The following is a 19,215-nucleotide window of genomic DNA, read 5'->3' as shown; positions in this document are numbered from 1 at the left end:
CCACACAGCAGGGTACAGGGATTGCTCCCAAGTTGTTGCGAGGTGAGGGAAGCACAGTGCAGAAGCACAGTCATCATTATTATTATCATTATTATTACTAAAGATAATATGTGGGAAAAACATGATTATTTGTACAATTTTATATAACCGTCTCTCTTCTTTTTCTGCTCTTTCGGAGGTTGCAGTCATTTTGTGTTAGGCCACTACAGTGGTACCTCAGTTTAAGAACAGTCCGGTTTAAGAACGATTTGGTTTACAAACTCTGCAAAACCGGAAATAGTGTCTTGGTTTGAGAACTTTACCTCAGTTTAAGAATGGAATCCGAACGGTGAAAGGGCACCGACAGTAGGAGGCTTCATTAGGGAAAGCACGTCTCGGTTTAAGAATGGTTTCAGTTTAAGAACGGACTTCCAGATTGGATTAAGTTCGTAAACCAAGGTACCACTGTATTTCTTTAAATAGCATAAAAAGTGGTCGTTCTAGAATCTGATGTAGTCTGTGTACGAAGAAGACTGTGAGCTGAGGCTTGTAGGCCTGTTGTACTGTGTGGCTCTGTGACAACTTCTTGTTTTTTATATCCTTCACTCCAAATACAGCTTTGTTGCCCTGTTTCAAGACGCCTCATGTGAATCTTTTCTATAAACTCCTTTGCATTAGTGCTGCCAAAGTCCCAGTTCTGAGAATTTCTCCCACTCCATGCAGGCTTCTAAATGTCATAAAATGTGACTCTGAACAAGAAAGCACGTACAGTACACAGACATGGGGAAAATGTGTGTTACAGTGGTGCATGCTTTGCAGGCAAATTATAATCAATTACATACCCCTGGGCAGTTCTAAATTTTCCCTTTAAAAAGCCCCACCCCACAAACCATGTTTTAAAAAATGCAATTCCCACAACATGGCTAGTGCAATCTTAACCATGCCTACTCTGAAATAAGTTCTACTAAATTCAATGGGGCTTGATCCCAGGTGAGTGGTGTTAGGATTGCAGCCTAAATACTGGAGAATCTGCAGAGTTTCAATGTGCAAATTTCTCCCATTCAACTTGTATATTTAGTTCTCAGATGTGCTCTCTTGCAGATCAATTTTATTTCTTGCACTGGGTTTGAAACAAGGAAGGAAGCAGCTTTTGGTTGTTGAGTAGTGTGTGTGTGTGTGTGTGTGTGTGTGTTATTCTGTTTGCATACAGACTCACCATTTTTAATTTTTATTCTGAGCAGAGGTCTCAAAAGCTGGATGTGGTCCAGGCCTCTTTGAACCCCTGAGAGGGCCTGCGCTCCACTGCTGTAAGCGAGCCTTTCCCTTTCATACAGCCTTTGCCCAAACCACTCTTGGGAAGCAAAGAGGGCTGGAGAGAAGCAGGGAAGGTGTTAATCCACTGCCTGCTTTAGACACACAGTGTCTCAGCTGGATCAAATCTGTAGCTTTCTGTGCCAGTCCTGGGGGATTCAGTGAGAGAATCAGAGGTGGAGAGAGCACTCCGGTCTCCTCCAGCCTGGAGGGGACACAAACCACAGGGGACAGCAGCCAGTGAGAAGAACCCAGAATTATTAATAAAATGCCTTTGTGTTCTTGTTGCCAGTGCAGAACTCTGCAGAGAGGGTTCTGTAGCCAAATTATCTGTGGATCTTTTTAATAAGCTCCCTAATTATCTCACCAACTGTCCCTCGCTCACTTTGTATAACTCCTTGCCCTGCTTTGCTATTTACCCACCTTTTGGGCTGTCAGTTTAGTTAATGATTCCTTTATTAAAAACACATTAAAAACAGCCATCTAGCCGGCTGAGCTGGTTATCTTTCTGAATGTTGTGTCCTGCTTTCTTTGTCTGCACACGGCCAGCACGACACCCTCAGAGCATGAGGAAGGGGGGAAAATATGACCCCCTTTTATTTCCTTTGTGCCCTGCTCCCCTTAATCAGATCTAACTGCCGCTCTCTGCACCTTCACGGCTCAGCCTCTTTTGTCTTTCATTGTTCTTTTTTTACTTCCTACGGGTTTTCTTGCTTCATTCCTTTATTTTAAGCAACATCTACACACTGTACATTTAAAGTCCATTTAGCGCACATGGCTTTCTTCAAAGAATTCTAGGAACTGTAGTTTGTTAAGGGTGTTGGGAATGGTTGCTCTCTGGTGGGTAAACTACAGTTCCCATGACTCTTTGGGGGAAGCCATGTGTGCTAAATGTGTGTGCCATTAAATGTGCGGATACTATTTCCCCCACTGTTTATCACCCCTCTTCTTTGTTTCCCACCCACACATCTTTCTTTCTTTCTGTTATACCTTCTCCTCCCTTAAAAGGTGCGCGTGATTTCTGTCCCTCTTTTTTTTTTGCAATTTGGCAAGTGCCTGGTTCAAAGGGACTTCCCTTGAAAGGAAAAGAAATGGTGGTATGGGCATGTGCGGGTGTGATCCAGAGAGTCTGCCATTTACATTTGGCATGGAACAATAAACTGTAAGGGGACCAGGGGTGGAAAGGGTGAATGGGAAGAAGCATGTCTGAGTCTCCCACTCTTCAACTCCCACTGTTGCCACTTCTAAGTAGCAGGAAGGCAGAGGAGTCATGTGATACTCTGCTTGAACAGGGAGAAGGAGGGAGGCGGATGTAGCATAAAAGGACACTGTCAGGGGTTCAGGAGCAGAGACACAGGAGGGGGAGCAAATGGAGAGCGAGGAGGAGGAATCCGAGTGGGGTGGAGGCAGTGACAGTGGCCAGAGTCATTCCACGAGCCTCTCCAGCGAATCGGAAGATTCACAGAAGGGAGTGCCGATGGCCAGGGCAAGGGGGGCTCCAGGGGGAAAACCCCAGGAGGAAGGGGCCAGCGGGGACTCCCTGAGCAGCAGTTGGAAATCAGGACCAGCTTCCCCACCAGAGCGCAGTAGGGAGGGGGAGTCCCAGGAATCGGGACCAGTGTTCTTACCACCAGCGAGAGGAGATGAGTCAGGTTTGACCACGCCCACATCGGAGAGCGGGGAAACGGTCAGGAGGAAGGTTACCGGCTGGGCGCGCGCGCCAAGTTCAAATGTACAGGCGAGCGGCACAGCAGGGAGCCCGGATAGGGAGCCAGGTCCTAAAGCCCGCCGGAAGGAAGGGCAAGACTCAGGGGGGTCAGCATCAGAAGAGTCCAGGAAGGAGGAAACCCCAGGGGGCAGAAGGACCCAGAGGAGGAAGGAACGGCGCAGGAGGTGGAGCCGGGCTAGGATCTTGAACTGGTGCGGAAGGGATAGTGACTCAGAGGGGACTTCGCCGATCTAGAGTCAAGACGTAGGGCTGCGCGCTCTGGGGTTTGAAATGGAAACTAAACTTCCATAAAGACTTTTGTACATTACATCAACCGGGCGTTGGTCCTCTGTGAGCTGGGACCTAGAGGCAGTCCTGACAGACACGAAACAGATACTGTTCACAAGCCACAGCTCAGCAACTTCAGAAACCAACCCAGAAGAATAAAAGGAGAAGAGTTTGGATTTGATATCCCGCTTTATCACTACCCTAAGGAGTCTCAAAGCGGCTAACATTCTCCTTTCCCTTTCTCCCCCACAACAAACACTCTGTGAGGTGAGCGGGGCTGAGAGACTTCAGAAAAGTGTGACTGGCCCAAGTTCACCCAGCAGCTGCATGTGAAGGAGCGGAGACGCGAACCCGGTTCCCCAGATTACGAATCTACCGCTCTTAACCACTACACCACACCAGCTTCATAGCCCAGAGCAGCAGTCAAGTCATAGGATCTTCTGTGACTTTCAGGGCAGTTATATGGTGGAAAGCCAGTGCACAACCACCTCCCCCAAAAAACACTGTGAGGATTTGCTTTGAATTCACCTGCTACCTTCTCAAAATATCAGGACACAGTGGGCCCTGGGGAAGTGTTCTCTGATCTAGTCAATGGGCAGTGCTTAGAGTGCCAGGCCAGAGGAGGGGGAATTAAGGGATGCCCAGCCCAGTCTTCAGCATTGGTGCTGACCTTTAAAGCCCTAAACGGCCTTGGCCCAGTATACCTGAAGGAACGTCTCCACCCCCATCGTTCTGCCCGGACACTGAGGTCCAGCTCCGAGGGCCTTCTGGTGGTTCCCTCACTGCGAGAAGTGAGGTTACAGGGAACCAGGCAGAGGGCCTTCTCGGTAGTGGTGCCCGCCCTGTGGAACGCCCTCCCATCAGATATCAAGGAAATAAACAACTATCTGACTTTTAGAAGACACCTGAAGGCAGCCCTGTTTGGGGAAGTTTTTAATGTTTGATTGTGTTGGGAGCTGCCAGAGTGGCTGGAGTATAAATATATGATGATAATGATGATGATGGTGGTGATGATGATTCAGCAGTGCTAAGGTTCTGGGAGCCCTGGCAGGTGCCGAGTGCTGCCACTGACCCTGCTAAATAGAAACCCTCTTCTTGCAAGTCCTTCTTGTTTCTTCGGCTCCATCCACCAAAAGCCCAGATCCAGCAATGCATTCTTAGTGGCATTTGACTAAGGAAGGAGGGAGGAGGAGTCTGGCCTGGCATATCTGTAGGGAAGCTCCTGAAATTAAGTGACAGATGGCCATGGTCTCAGGTGTCTTCAGAGGGATCCTGTGGTCTTCCTACCCACAGGAATTGGGGTCAAATCTGTAACTGAGGCGAACATAGCATGAGGCAGCAGAGCACAGCAGCAGGAGCTGCAAGCTATAGGAGAAAGGACAGAACTATTTTGCACTGGCATCGCCAAGGCAAGACCCTCCTCAAACTGCTAGTTTGCCGAATGCAATGCAAGCCTCCCTCAGAAGGCTGCTCTGTTTTGGGGGAACTGGGCCAGAGACGTCTATGAGCAAAGCCCTGGCAACAGGCTCGTCCTCTCTCTGCAAATGAGATAGCTAGCCGTGTTCAGCTCTCTCCCTCTTTCTCTCCTGGCAATGGGCTCTGTACGTGATAATGATATATTAATTTACATTAATTATAGCATTAATACATCCTCAGGGCTTCTCAGGAGCAGCAGCTAATTACTCTGTCACACGGATGCTCTGGGATACGGTCCCTGCGTTAGGAAGCCTAGAATCAGGCAGAGCTTTTGTCGGGAGGGATGAACCCGAAGGCAGAGGTGGCGGTCAGGGCGGGCTATAAAAAGGTCGCTCTGTCTCTCATACAGGTGTGTGAGTCAGGCTGTGATTACCACGTTCACTGCACCTCAGGAAGCATCACAATAAAACAAAGGCAGGGCGTTTGGAAACACCCACAAATCCTGGGCACACAAAGGCTCGCTCAGATAACTGAGCCTGCTGCAAAATATATGCAAAATACTATCCCCAATGGCCATCAGCTATGTTTTCACAAATATAACCTGCCTGTTCTCTGTTCTCACTTCCAAGGTGAGCGTGTATCTGATATTAGAATAACATGTGACCTCCTACCATCTCATCCCAGGAGTCTCATCCCACTTCTCATCTCGTTCTGTACAATAGTATGGAGAGTCTTTGAAATCTAGAGGGTCCCAATTGATTCCCATTGTAAGAATGCATTGCCTAGAGTTGCAGTTCTGGTGATAGTTTATAGAGAAGCATTCCAAAACATGAGGCATTTTGTAGCAGAAGAATCTGACATGAGGAGAGCAATTTGGTTTTGCAGAGCTATGATCCACTTGAATATGCAACAGTCTTTCAACATAAGATAAAGTCTTTAAACTTGTGGCTATGCCTTCCATAGGTAATCATGAGAAGCTTCTGCTCTGTCCTGTGCTTAGCTTTATGGAAACAAATTCTTCTGATGCCACCTTATTCTCTTGATGTATCTACTGCACGATCTACAGAACAATCTGCCACACTGAGTTCCAGTGGGCTTCCAAATACGTGTGTAGTACCTGCACCCTTAGTCTGCAAATGAAGAGCCCATTCACTTCTTAAGACATTTAATACAGAATACTGTAGATAGGGAAATCTCGTGATGCCAAGATGGTATTAGTTTTTATTTTCTGACTACTGATTCTGAATTAAAACCAGATAGTGATACCTAAATTGATAATGACCAAAGCGCTTTACAGACATTGCCCCCATCATACTTGCATCTATCTAGTGGACCTTTTTCTACAACAGTGCCTCCTTCTACAGAGAGCCAGTGTGGTGTAGTGGTTAAGAGCAGTAGTCTCGTAATCTGGGGAACTGGGTTCGCGTCTCCCTTCCTCCACATGCAGCTGCTGGGTGACCTTGGGCTAGTCACACTTCTGTGAGGTCTCTCAGCCCCACTCACCTCACAGAGTGTTTGTTGTGGGGGAGGAAGGGAAAGGAGAATGTTGGCCGCTTTGAGACTCCTTAGGGAAGTGATAAAGTGGGATAGCAAATCCAAACTCTTCTTTTCCTCCGACCCAGGAAAACTACCCTTAAAAATTTCCCACAATGCCCCAGAATTCCAGGGCATTGCAGAAATATTTAAGCAGCGGCTTCCCAGACCCAGCTACTCAGTGTGGCAGGCCAAAAGCAAGCACCAAGAGAAGCCCTACTGGGGCCTCAGCCCCAGAATAACCCAAGAATAACAGTTGCCAAGGTTTGGCATGGAACTGGCAGAACAATATTGGCTTGCCTTAGGGCCACTTACTAAACTCATGGCCAAGCAAGTGGAGACCACTATGCTACCTTAATTCACTGAAAGGAAGCTACTTAATGACTTGATTCCTAGTTTCACAGTTGTATTCTATAGCTGTACCCATAGACTCCTCAAGTAACCATCAATTTTCCAAGCCCTCTTATCCAATGAGCAAATGCCTAGACCTGGCTTCTTTCTTTCACACTCATTCTTTTTACCCCTAATACAAGGCCCCAGACACAACACCCCAATTCTAAGCACCACACTCCACATTCCCACCAGCTCCCTCCTGGTTTGCAAATGGTACCTGAATGGAGACGTCACTGTAGGAGCCCCCGATAACCCCTGTGATAGCTGTAGGTACATCATCATGAATGGCGTAGGACCCATCAGGGCAGATGTGCTCAGAGCCGTCCACCCTGGTAAGGGAGGCACGCACAAAATCCAGGGATTGTTCTAGGGCATAGGTGTCCTTGGAACAGGTGTCTAGGATGTGAGCTCCCAGGGTGATGCCCGGCAGAAGCTGCTGGTTCTTGTTGATCTCATCTAGGGCAAAGAGCATAGCTTCAAGGCGCTGGATGCCACGATGTTCATTGATCTTGCCACACTCCTCTGTAGGATTTCCTTTCTCGTGGACTGGGAACAGGCCCCCAATAACCAGGTCACCTTCCAAGCTGATCTCCTTCTTGGCTGCCACGTTGTATCCGGGGCTCTGGCCATGAATGCTGGTGTGGCACGCAACAGGATAGACCAGCAGAATCCATAGGGTGGCAGAGGATGCCATTGCACTGCCTCAAGAGGGCAGCAAGCACCTTTCCAAGCCACAAGGAGACCTCCCTGGTCAGAGCAAAGGTGTCAGATAGCCTACCATTTGTTGTGGGCAGTTGTGTCTCTGAAACACCTTTAATTCAACAGCAGTGTCCAATGGCCATCCTGCTGCAAGGAAACTCCAGCCTTAGGTGAATAAACAGTTATATTGTGATGTCCAAATATAGCCAAACAGAAGCAATTGCTGCTGGGAGTTGTGCTTTTTATCAGCCCCTTTGGAGAAAGAAAGACACAACAACCTGTGGGAGACAGAGAAAGAGAGAGGAAAAAGAGGGGAGATAATTAGTTACAGCATGAAAGGCCCAGTGGAGATATCCTTTAATTTCTGGATCTTTAGTTTTATGGTGCCACAAATGTGCCACTACTGGGTACTATAAATATCATCACTTTTACAGGGGAATCCCTTAACTAGTCACTTCACAGCACATATTCAAGGTAGCTCCCTACTAAGAAAATGGTATTTGCTTAGGAGAGGCAGGCACCAGCTTTTCTGCTGAGCTCAGGCAAGCCTCAGGAAATATGTTCCTCAGGCACAACTAGGATTCCAAGCCATGAAAACCGTACTCATTTCATTGTTTACACAGGCTGATTACTAGTAAAAAATAGATACCTTATGTCCATTCATTCATTTATTCATTCATTACAATTTCTCAAGAGTTACAAGGCTAACCAGGGAAGCACTATAAACTATATTAGTTACAATAAAAGACAAACAAAACCCCCACTTCTATACAGACTGTTCATATTTTTTTTATATGATATACACACACACCACATTTTGAAAAACACCCACATGTATACTAGTATCCCTTGGTTTAATATAATTTGTTATCAGCATCCCTTATTTTGAAGAATTAATGCTTATTTCAAAGAAGTATTCCTTGCTTTAGAATAGAATACCGGGATGGAAACACAGTGGACAGACTAGAACAGGGCTCACCAACATTTCAGCCCCAAAATGGCTGCTGTAGGGGTATGTCTGCCACATCTAAAAGGGCAGAAGAGGAGTCAGCAACATTTTTTGAGGCCGGGCTGGTCCACTTCCTGACAGACCTCTCAGTGGGCCAGAGCGTGCACGCTCGCGCATGTGCATGCGCTCAAGCTACTTCTGGCGCTCTTCCAGGTCAGAGGAGCGCCCGTGTGCATGCACACATGCTATTTCTGGCGCTCTTCCGACCCAGAAGTCGGTCCCTGCAGTGAGAAAAAAATGGCACCATGGAAAAAAAGCATGGAATCTCCACGCCAATCCACAGAATGGCCGTGGGCCGGTTCCAGGAAGCTCATTGGCCGGACCTGGCCCATGGGCCTTAGGCTGCCAACCTCTTGGGCAGAAGGAGAGGACCACAAAATGGTGCAGGCAATTCAAAGTGTTGGTGTTGACCTTTAAAGTCCTAAATGGCCTTGGCCCAGTATACCTGAAGGAGTGTCTCCGCCCTCATCGTTCTACCTGGACACTGAGATCCTGCATCGAGGGCCTTCTGGTGGTTCCCTCACTGTGAGAAGCCAAGTTACAGGGAACCAGGCAGAGGGCCTTCTCGGTAGTGGTGCCCACCCTGTGGAATGCCCTCCCATCAGATGTCAAAGAGATAAACAACTACCTGGCATTTAAAAGACATCTGAAGGCAGCCCTGTTTAGGGAAGTTTTTAATGTTTGATGTTTTATCGTGTTTTTAATATTCTGTTGGGAGCTGCCAGAGTGACCTATTATCAGTGGGGGGAAAGGCATCTACATTAGCCACCAAAGCACTTTCACACAGAGAGATGCTCTCAGCACCTCTTCTCCATTCTGTCCTCCAGCAGATTGTGGACATGTTTAAGGGGATGTGTTCAGTGCAGAAGAGGCAGAGCTTCTGCAAACAGGAGCTGAGCAGCAGCAAGAGCAAATTGTCTCTCAAATATTGTGGATTTTTAAGGAGATATTTACTGAGACCGTCTGCAGGCACTGTCATGGGAGTTATTAGCAGGCCAGCTGGGCGGCATGTTGGTGACCCCTGGCATCTGCACAGAATTGCAAAGGAAAAAATTCAATTCTAGATTTAATTATATTTTGGGGACTATTCTCTTTTTAATGGATTAAGGTGAATTCCTTCACTTGCTTCAAAATGTGGCAAGGTAACCCTGCTTTGTTTGGAAGTTGGAAGAAGGGATGATAGAAACATTGAAGGGATGGGGGGGGGGAGGTTGAGCCACAGGGTCCTCATTTCCTGCTACATCAGAATGGTTGAAAATGTATGGCCACTACCCCAAATTCTTTCCATCTTTGCCTCTCCTTTCTCTCTGCTGCTGACAGAATAATATTCCCCGTCCCATTTTTTAAACATTATATCCTACTATTTCATTCCTCTAAGGAAATCTTTTACTCCCCATAAGAATATCAGAAAAACCCTGCTGGATCAGGCCAGTGCCCCTTCTAGTCCAGCATCCTGTCCCCACTAAGATGACCCTGGGTTCAAGAGCAGCATTCTCTCCTCTCCTGTGACTTCCAGCAGCTGGTATTGAGGGGCACAGGGGCACCAACATGGCCCAAATAGTAAGTGCTTCAGAAAACAAGACTGCAGGCCAATGACCTGCAAACCATGACCAGTTTCTCTGGTATTGTGTTCAAAGTAGCTAAGTGGTTAGCATTTTATGACATCTTGTAAGAATTAAATAGCACAACTCGACATAATACGCAATGTTCATTTTTTAAAAACAAGAAGGGAAAATGTTTTATTTCGGGATGACTAAACATAGGCTGGACAACTGTTTCTTGGATGACTGGAATCTATGCAGGCAACTAAAAAAAATTCCCTTTTACCACTGATGAAGATATAAAACAAAGAGCCGGGGGGGTGGGGGTGGGAGAGAGAGAATAGGCCAGGTGACATCTTTAGCCCCTTGCCGTATGTCAAGTTTTGCTTTTTAAAGTCTGCAACCCTGCAGAGTACACCTTTGTTCCAGAATGTCCATTATTTCAGAAATCCACAGAACGAGTAGCGCAGCTTTGTACTGTTCTGTATTTTAAGACTGCAGATTTCTTCCCTGCGTCTCCCCCTCCCCATTTAACATGAAGAAACTTCTGGCATAGAACTCCCCAGGATTCCTTGTCACCATGGCAACCAGGAGATAGAGAGGCAGGGCGTGTACATGTGTGCAGGGCCAGATTTAACATTTAGCAGCTGTAGGTGCCTTCCTAGGGCAACACTGTCCAGTGGGTAGTGTTTTCTCTGCAAAATTTGCAGGTAGCAAATACACTGTGCTGGAGACAAGGGGGGGGGCATAGAAAGAAAGAAAGAAAGAAAGAAAGAAAGAAAGAAAGAAAGAAAGAAAGAATCACCCCACTCCTCTTGAATTATTCCATACTCTTTATGAGTGTCTGCTTGGAAAGTGTGCATGAAAAAGGGAAGCTGTGAAAGAGGTTGTCATTTTGACTTTCGCCTACAATGCCCACTGTCAAAACATCTAAAGCCAGGCAGGGGCATGTGTGCATGTGTAAAACCTAGAATTCCTACAGGGAGAAGTCTGGCTGCCTTCTGGTCAAACCATCTCTTTTCTTTGTTCTTTGCACTATGAGCTGTGTCAAATGTGCCAATTTTATGTGGCATGAGTGCCTCATAGCACCTCTTGGGGTTTGAACTCCTAGCCATTCTGAACCAAATTTCTCTTGCTTGCCAACACCATATATGCCTTGCCTGATGCTTTGCATGATTCTGTTGCTGGAGGAAATAAAGGTTGTTTGTTTTCTTTGTTTTTTTTTTAAAGCTGGTTAAATTCACACCACGTCCTGCTCCCTCGGTCCATCAGTCTCCCCTTGTGACCAAGTGTCTGGGATGAGGGTAGACTGACAAGAAGGAAACACTAGCCATGATTTGACACTCAAGAAACATTGCTGCTTCCCTCCACTTCTTTCCTCACATTTCTCTGCTCTTTTCTTCCCAAGCATAGTGCAAAATTTGAGGCTCAGAACACAGCATGTTTAAAATGGGGGATGGGGGGACAAATTCCCAGGCAGAAACAGCAAGGGATAAACTGACGTTATAATGATGACATGCCCAGAAGTAAGTGTGTGGATTTCAAAGGATAGTTGTACAGTATTTTAGTCTGCGTATTGTGTCAGGAAGTGCAAATTAGGTAGTAAAGGGACCCCTGACCATTAGGTCCAGTCGTGGCCGACTCTGGGGTTGCGGCGCTCATCTCGCTTAATTGGCCAAGGGAGCCGGCGTACAGCTTCCAGGTCATGTGGCCAGCATGACTAAGCCGCTTCTGGTGAACCAGAGCAGCATGTGGAAACGCCGATTACCTTCCCGCTGGAGTGGTACCTATTTATCAACTTGCACTTTGATGTGCTTTTGAATTGCTAGGTTGTCAGGAGCTGGGACCGAGCAACGGGAGCTCACCCCGTCGCGGGGATTTGAACCGCCGACCTTCAGATCGGCAAGTCCTAGGCTCTGTGGTTTAACCCACAGCGCCACCCACGTCCCTTAAATTAGGTAGTGGACCAAACCAAATTAAAACAAATTGAAATTAAATTAAAATCTGAAACGAACCAACATTCTCTCCCGTTCCCATCCTGAAGAGAGTGTGAACTTTAGCCTGTTCTTGCAAACCCTGATGGAACAAAAGACACCTGGCAACACTGAGAGCTCACCCCATGATTTCTAGGCACAGGTCTGAAAGGTTTCTCTTTTGTCCTGCCGCTTTCCCTGGGAAAACCCACAGTCTACTGCTTCTAATCAAATTAGAAACCGGGACGGCTTCTGTAAATCTGGGACTGTCCCTGGAAAATAGAGACACAGTTGAAGGGCCTGAATCTGTGCCTAGTAAGCATGGGGCAAAAGTTAAAAGTGCATGAGCCCTAATAGTTGGCCACATTACAGTGATATTGAAGACATGCTACAGCTACAAGGCATCATAAAGTCATGTGCCTTAAGTCCCATGGTTTTTGACAGGAGTTATAAAGCTGCCCGAGATCAGTCACTGCTATTAGCCTGCTTATAGCACTTTAAACTTATTATCACGTTTTGTCTTGTGGTACAAATGTGTTTATCATAATTGCAGTTGATTAAACATTTACAGCAGAAACTCACAGGGGGCCAGAACAGGCTCCTGGATTCTGTGTGGAAGAATTGAACAAATAAAGTTCCAATCCCAAGATGTACGAGGACCAAAGAAGCATTTCAAATATTTCCCTTCCTGTTGTTCAGGGAGGTTGGTTTCAGCCTTTGAGCTCACTGCATGAGTTGTAAATAGCGTGGAATGTTTCTGTATGTTTTCATTGTTGCTTAATCATTAGTCAATCAGACTCTCAGATATTCAAAAGCCAATTCTGCTCCAGTTAGTTTTACAATGCTGTCACCCCAACAATTATTTTTAAACAGATAATAACATGTTCAGAAGTTGTGGATAAGAGCTGGTAGAAAGCGCCTTTGAAAAATAGGCATTGTTTAGTGAAATGAACCTCAAAGCATGATGTAGGCTTCCCTAATTCAACTGGATAAACAATTATGCTAAATACCCTCTTGGCTCCCTAGCAAGGCAAGGATTGTGATAGATTGTACAGGCCACATCTAGTTCTCTCTGTGTATATGGCTGTGTATGAAAAGGGCCATTAGGAACCCACTTGTGAAATTGATCTGAGAATGCCTATGACCGTTGTTTAATACCATCAAAGACTCAGGGCCATTGAGTTGTCTAATACCATCAAAGACTTAGGGCCATTTAGTTGTTTATTACTATCAAAGACTTATGACCATTTAGTTGTTTAATACCATCAAAGACTTAGGATAACACATGCTGTATATGAGAATAATTATGGGTCTAAGAGAGATGCTCAAAAAAATGGCTGTGCAGAGTTTGATGTATTTTAATTCATTTTGTGGTGTCCTTTTCAGTGGGCACTTGATCTTTGTGTTGTTTATGACATCTCTTTCATAATATATAAAGCCCAGAAATTATTGAGTCCCAGTCAAATGGTGGATTTTCTAGTTACATAATTACTTGAAAGTTTCCAAGTAATTGCCCTTAAAAGAAACAACCAAAAGCGAAAATGGGGCTGAAGAACATACTTAAAATCCACAGTTTATAATCTAGGGAGGTGTTGTGCTTCCTCATCCTGTATATATGTGTGGTGTGGACTAAGTCAACTGTGATTGCTTCCCATATTCCCGAGCTGTACCATAGCACTGAAAGTAAGGCTCCATGGCTGAGTCCTGCCTCAGATTGAGCCTTGAGACTATGCCATCAAAATGGCATTATGGACATTTTCGCCTCACAAAAAATTAAATAAGGAAGATATGCAAATTTAGGGAAATTGATTATTCATAATCGTGTCAGACCTATAGCGGTCGAAAACCCCCAAATCTGCCCTTCACATCCCTGTACTAAACTTTAAATGCCATGATTTTTATTTATTTATTTATTTTTAAATGCAAACACAAGACATTTACCCTCAGGCTAAAGCTAAAAAGCTCTGAAGCACCTGTTTAACAAGGACACGCCAGGTGTGTGCTGGGAAGTTTAAATAACTGTTGTCACCCTCTTCTCAAAGCACTAGTTGATAGCCTGCAATTAAAAATGTCAATTTATATGTTACAAGCATAGTAGAACAATTCCCAGCTTGAACCAAATCAGTGTTAATGTTTCCACAATTGCCGTTTCCAACTACTGGAAAGTAAAATTGCACTGTGTAAAAATAACATGGTCCAACCTACCATGTAAGTAACCATCTACTTGTGTGTCTATTTGCCTGATTTGTGATAATAGCAAAGGAAAGGTTGGTTGTGTTCCGGAAGAGACATTTCTTAAACTCTCTCTCTCTCTCTCTCTCTCTCTCTCTCTCTCTCTCTCTCTCTCACTCTCTCTCTCTCCCCCCCCCCCCCTCTCTCTCTCTCTGGGTGTGGGTGGGTGTGTAGAGAAGAGGTCAAATTGAACAAAGCTGGACTTGGAAGGCCAGATTCCTTGCCAAGCAGACGTCAAAAAGCCAGCCATGCTATAATTGTTTTTCCACTGAAAATTGTCAATTTCACACAAATTCAAACCATGAATTTCACTTCAGATATTAGCATAAAAAGATGGGAAATTGTTCCTGCGGTTCTGGGGGTATATCTATTTTTAAACCTTCAGCATGAGGAAGGACCATAGCTCAGTGGTAGAAGACCTGCTTTGCATACAGAAGCTTTTGGTGAGGCTGGCAATGGCCTCTCTCAGAAACCCTGGAGAGCCATGGCCAGTCAGTGTAGACAGTACTGAGCTGCATGGACCAATGGTCTGACTTGACATAAGGCAAGTCATGTTCCATACCTCCCAAGTACCCCAGAAAAATTGGTCATCCAATATTTTCATGTGAGATCATAGCGGCCATTTTGGATGTAGTGATCTTACACTCTGCTCTCATGCCATGATCTTGTGTGGCACGCAAAAACACACACATTTTGGGGCACCGCATAAGCTCTCATCCTGATAAAGTGCTTTTGGGGTTGAGAGTGCAACCTGTTCTAAATCTTCAGTGTTGGCTGAGCCATCAAAAGCATTGTTTCCCAGACAGGCCCGACTTATCAAGACCTATTCCCTATCAAGACCTATTCCCAGACAGGCCCAACCTATTTTGCTGTCTATTAAACGAACACAAGATACAGGTCTAAAGCCTTCCTATGTTTCCCCAAGACGTGTTTTGGGGAATCATTCCAGGAAGAGAGCCAGAAAGGTAATGTGTGAAGCAAAGAGTCCACTGAAGAACTCAGCAAAGAGGGGAAATGAAGAGCAAGTAGTTGTAGGGAAAGAAGAGGAGGAGGCAAAAGAGAGAAGAATTCTTTGCCAGCCTCTTGGCTGCCCTCCATGGTGTTGCATCCACAGATTTCCCTACACTGCTTGGTTCTGAACCAAGACTGACAAGCTTATCAGGCCTTGTCACATGGCATCTTTCACTTTCCTAATGCCTCACCAAGGCATCATGGACAGATTGGCTCCCTCCCACCTGCTGCCAGTTTGCCTTTCACAGCATTGACTGATCCTGCCGCTGGAGAAATGAGAGGCTGGGGTGGGTGGGAAGCCTGACTATTGAAAATGATGTTTCCTTGGACCTTCTCAGATTTCACTCTGCGTGGGGGACCAAGCGGTGGGCCTAAAACTGATTACATGGGAGGCGGTGCCAATTCTAGCTTGAAATGGCAGCTGCTCTATCACTGTATACCAGGAAGGATTTGTTTTTCTCGTTTTTCCTTTCATCTCTCTCTCTGCCCATTCCTCTTTGCTCGCTGTTAGGTCAATCTTCACAACGAAACTTTTTGCAAAAGCTTCAGAACTGAGATTGTTATTTGGCAAAGTGCCATTGTGCCCGGTGGCCCTGCAGGTTTCAAAGGGAGAAGTGGCCCTGCAGCTAGCAGTTGCTGAAGCTTGGGGCCTGTTGCAATTGTTTTGTTCTTTCCTGGATGGATTGAGGGCGCAAAGGTGTTGCGGGGCTCTTGAGCTTTTTTATTTACTAAACTACATGCGCAATGAGCAGTGGATTAATTCTTTTCTTTGGGAAAGATGCAGGGATGAGAAACAGAGAGATTGGATGCAGCACACATTTAAAGGTGAGTCTACCCAGTTTGCAATATGCAAATCGAAGCACAGCTATCCTACCAAATTTGCATAAAGTGTGCATTAAAATGCATATATTTGTGAAAATAACTTAAATGTATTACAGTGGTACCTCGGGTTACAGACGCTTCAGGTTACAGACTCCGCTAACCCAGAAATAGTACCTCTGGTTAAGAACTTTGCTTCAGGATGAAATCCTGCTTCGGCAGTGCGGTGGCAGCAGGAGGCCCCATTAGCTAAAGTGGTACCTCAGGTTAAGAACAGTTTCAGGTTAAGAACAGACCTCTGGAATGAATTAAGTTCTTAACCCAAGGTACCACTCTATATTAGGGGAAATACAAATATGCTTGGAAAATATATAAAGCAAAGTTGCCTTTAAAAATGTGCATATTGAGAGATATTCACGGGAAAATGTTGAATTTTCATGGGAACCTTTTTTGGGGGGGGGGGGGAATGCAAACCAATGTGGAAATGTGGAGAACTTAATTTAAAAATTAGAAACTGAAAGAAACCTGAATTGACATATCCACCCATCCCTGGAAAAGTGTCAGTTTTTCTTGAGCGCTGTGGTTTCAGGTACTTTGGGAACCGCTGGGGCTTCAGATTACCTGCTTTTTCACCAACTCCCTAAGGTAAGGCAGTTGTCAGCAGAAAGTGATCTCATAACAGGGGTCCTCATCACAATAGTTTTATTTATTTACAAAACATGTTAGTTGCATTGCAGCTGAAGCTTTCAGTATGGTGGAAATACAACAACAAGGCACCATCATTATCTCCCCCTATAAGCAGGAATAAAATTATAAAAATACCAAAAGCTATACAAAGCCATGCCCTAGGGCAGCTCAAAAGGGCTAATTCCCCCAAAGCACTGCAAAAAAGAATTATTTTCACCAGACCACAGTGTCATTATGGGTATAGGGCAGTACAGAAATAAAATATAAACAAACAAACAAACAACCTGCAGAAAAGCTCCAGAGCAATGAGGGAGATGGCCCTGTTGCAAACCAGTCTGGCTGTATTGATTTAGGCACTTATGACCCACTTTTCAAAGGGGAAAAACCTTTACAGAGTGGCTTATCATATGGCTATACATACAATTTTAAATCAATAAAAATATCAATTAGCAAGCCAAACAATCCCTATTCTCTTCCAGTTCTATGGCTAAGATTCGAGTAGATGAACAAATATGCCAGAGAAGTTTAGGAGATGGAGGGAGGGTCCCTGTTCAAAAAGAAAAGAAAAGAACTTGACAAAAAACATCTTTCATATAAAATGTAACCTGAAGCATAGCTGATCATAAACTTAAGGATTTTTCACATGAGTAGAAGTATGTCTTGTTGCAAGGAAAAAACAGCTACAGTATGAAAGGAGAATTCCTGGATCCAAGTTTGGGGCAAGTACTCTTTGGTGAGAGAACCCCAGCAGAGATTTAAAATCGCAACACATGCAGCAAAGTGAAGTGTGGAAATATAGGCTGTAAGACCTTTAGAATATGTCCTTGTGAGTTCCTTCTAAAGTCCCCCTCTTCCCCTAGCATAGAAAAAGACTAAACGTTCGGTAAGTTAAAAATAGTTTACTTACAAACTCTCCAAAGGTCAGGTTCATGTGTTTTTCCATACATCAGTCAGAAAACACAGATAGCACAGAAGCTGCAACTCAGCTTAGTTACAGTGGTGAAAGTTCTGGTATAAGAACACACAAATGGCTTGTAAGAGCCATGTGGTCTGAGCTGCAGCAACCAACTCAAAACCTCGTCACATTCTGAGCTTCTTGGGTAGAGTGACGGAACAAAACCTTGATTACCTAAACCCTCCCAAGGTGATCTAAGCCTAGCAGGGCAGCTTACTCTGTGGTATTAACCCTTTCATGCATTAATTAGACTTAAGTATATTGGTTATAGGGACACAGGTTTGAAAGCACTTCAAAGTGCAAGTAGATAAATAGGTACCGCTCCGGCGGGAAGGTAAACGGCATTTCCGTGCGCTGCTCTGGTTCACCAGAAGCAGCTTAGTCATGCTGGCCACATGACCTGGAAGTTGTACACCGCCTCCCTCAGCCAATAAAGCGAGATGAGCGCCGCAACCCCAGAGTCATCCACGACTGGACCTAATGGTGAGGGGTCCCTTTACCTTTACCTATATTGGTTATATGAATCTCTTTATTCCACGCCTCTGAGATAGCCAAGACCTAAAAAATGTTCAGGACTTTTTAAGGGCAATGCCCTTAAAGGTATCTTGAATGGGGCTCAGAAACATTGTTCAGCATTTATTTTTCTGCTAATAGCTGATGAGGGTACATTCAGAGGCATTTTGTCTTCACACATCATATAAACAAGAGAAATAGCTAGCATTAAGCCTCCATGCAAGTAGTTGCATACACTGATCAGGCATGTACTGTATGTCTTTCACTGTGTCCATTATACCATGGCTACCTTATGTGCAAGGATACTGCAGCTGCACACGGGCATACACAGTAATAATATGTAATAATTTAAATGCCAATCTATTTTCTACCTTATTTTCTCTAGCAGTGCTGCACGCACCGCCTCCCTCAGTTGATCTCTCTCATGCTGGCCTTAAGTAGTTAGTTTTCTCCAGGTGTCTTAGTTTTGATTTATATTTTCTTTTTCTTACTGTTATTGTCTTTATTGCTGAAAGCCATTGCCCTCTAGGAGGTGAAATAATATTTAAAATCAATGATAAATAAATGAGCATATGAAGTGGCACTCCACATTTGAGAAAACTATTCTTTTTCACATTTGAAATCTCTATAATATAACAGAAGCTGTAATTCTAAGATTACATGAGCCAACTTCTGTTCATGCAAGGGGATTTTTGCTTCCTCTTCTCTGGCCTGCAGCCTGTCCTGCACCCCTTCCAGAACCTACTCTAGAGGGTCTCCCTATCCTGTTGCAGCATATTTTAAGGGGGTGCAATGGAAGGATGCAATGGGAGGAGAGGAAGAAGAAGTCCTGTTGCATAAGTGGAAGTCTGTTCTCCGTGCACAAGGGCAGAACTGGATTCAGCCATATGTGAAGATGATATAAAAGTAGATTCCACCCTATACGGAGGTGATTCAGAGTCCACTCCTCTTGCGGAGGCAATGTGAGTCTTTCCTTTGCGGTGCTGGCATTATAGTCAAGGTCTAGGTAGTGCTGGAGGTTTTCATTCAAACTATTTTATGTGATTGCATTTATTTCTAGGCAAGTGACCCATTCTGAGCTCATAAGTAAAAGAAAAAGAAAAAAAGCCTGACATAATGGAATAATAGGTTTGACTCATTTTTTTGCA

At 44.9% G+C, this 19,215-nt stretch overlaps 1 protein-coding gene across 1 annotated transcript in view; it reads right to left on the bottom strand.

Moving 5' to 3' along the window:
* GRM2 (glutamate metabotropic receptor 2) overlaps positions 1-19,215 on the bottom strand; it is a 79,774-nt gene that overhangs the window by 30,006 nt on the left and 30,553 nt on the right. Inside the window, exon 2 of the mRNA XM_083726528.1 lies at positions 6,846-7,605. Within this exon, the coding sequence (XP_083582654.1) occupies positions 6,846-7,322 (477 nt within the window). The 5' untranslated portion in view covers positions 7,323-7,605. The remainder of the gene's footprint in view (positions 1-6,845; positions 7,606-19,215) is intronic.

Source organism: Podarcis gaigeae, assembly GCF_964106915.1.
Source record: "Podarcis gaigeae genome assembly, chromosome: 2".
NCBI classification, from domain to species: domain Eukaryota; kingdom Metazoa; phylum Chordata; class Lepidosauria; order Squamata; family Lacertidae; genus Podarcis; species Podarcis gaigeae.
Note: the sequence above shows the minus strand (reverse complement) of the source record. Positions and strands in the feature narration are given on the sequence as shown.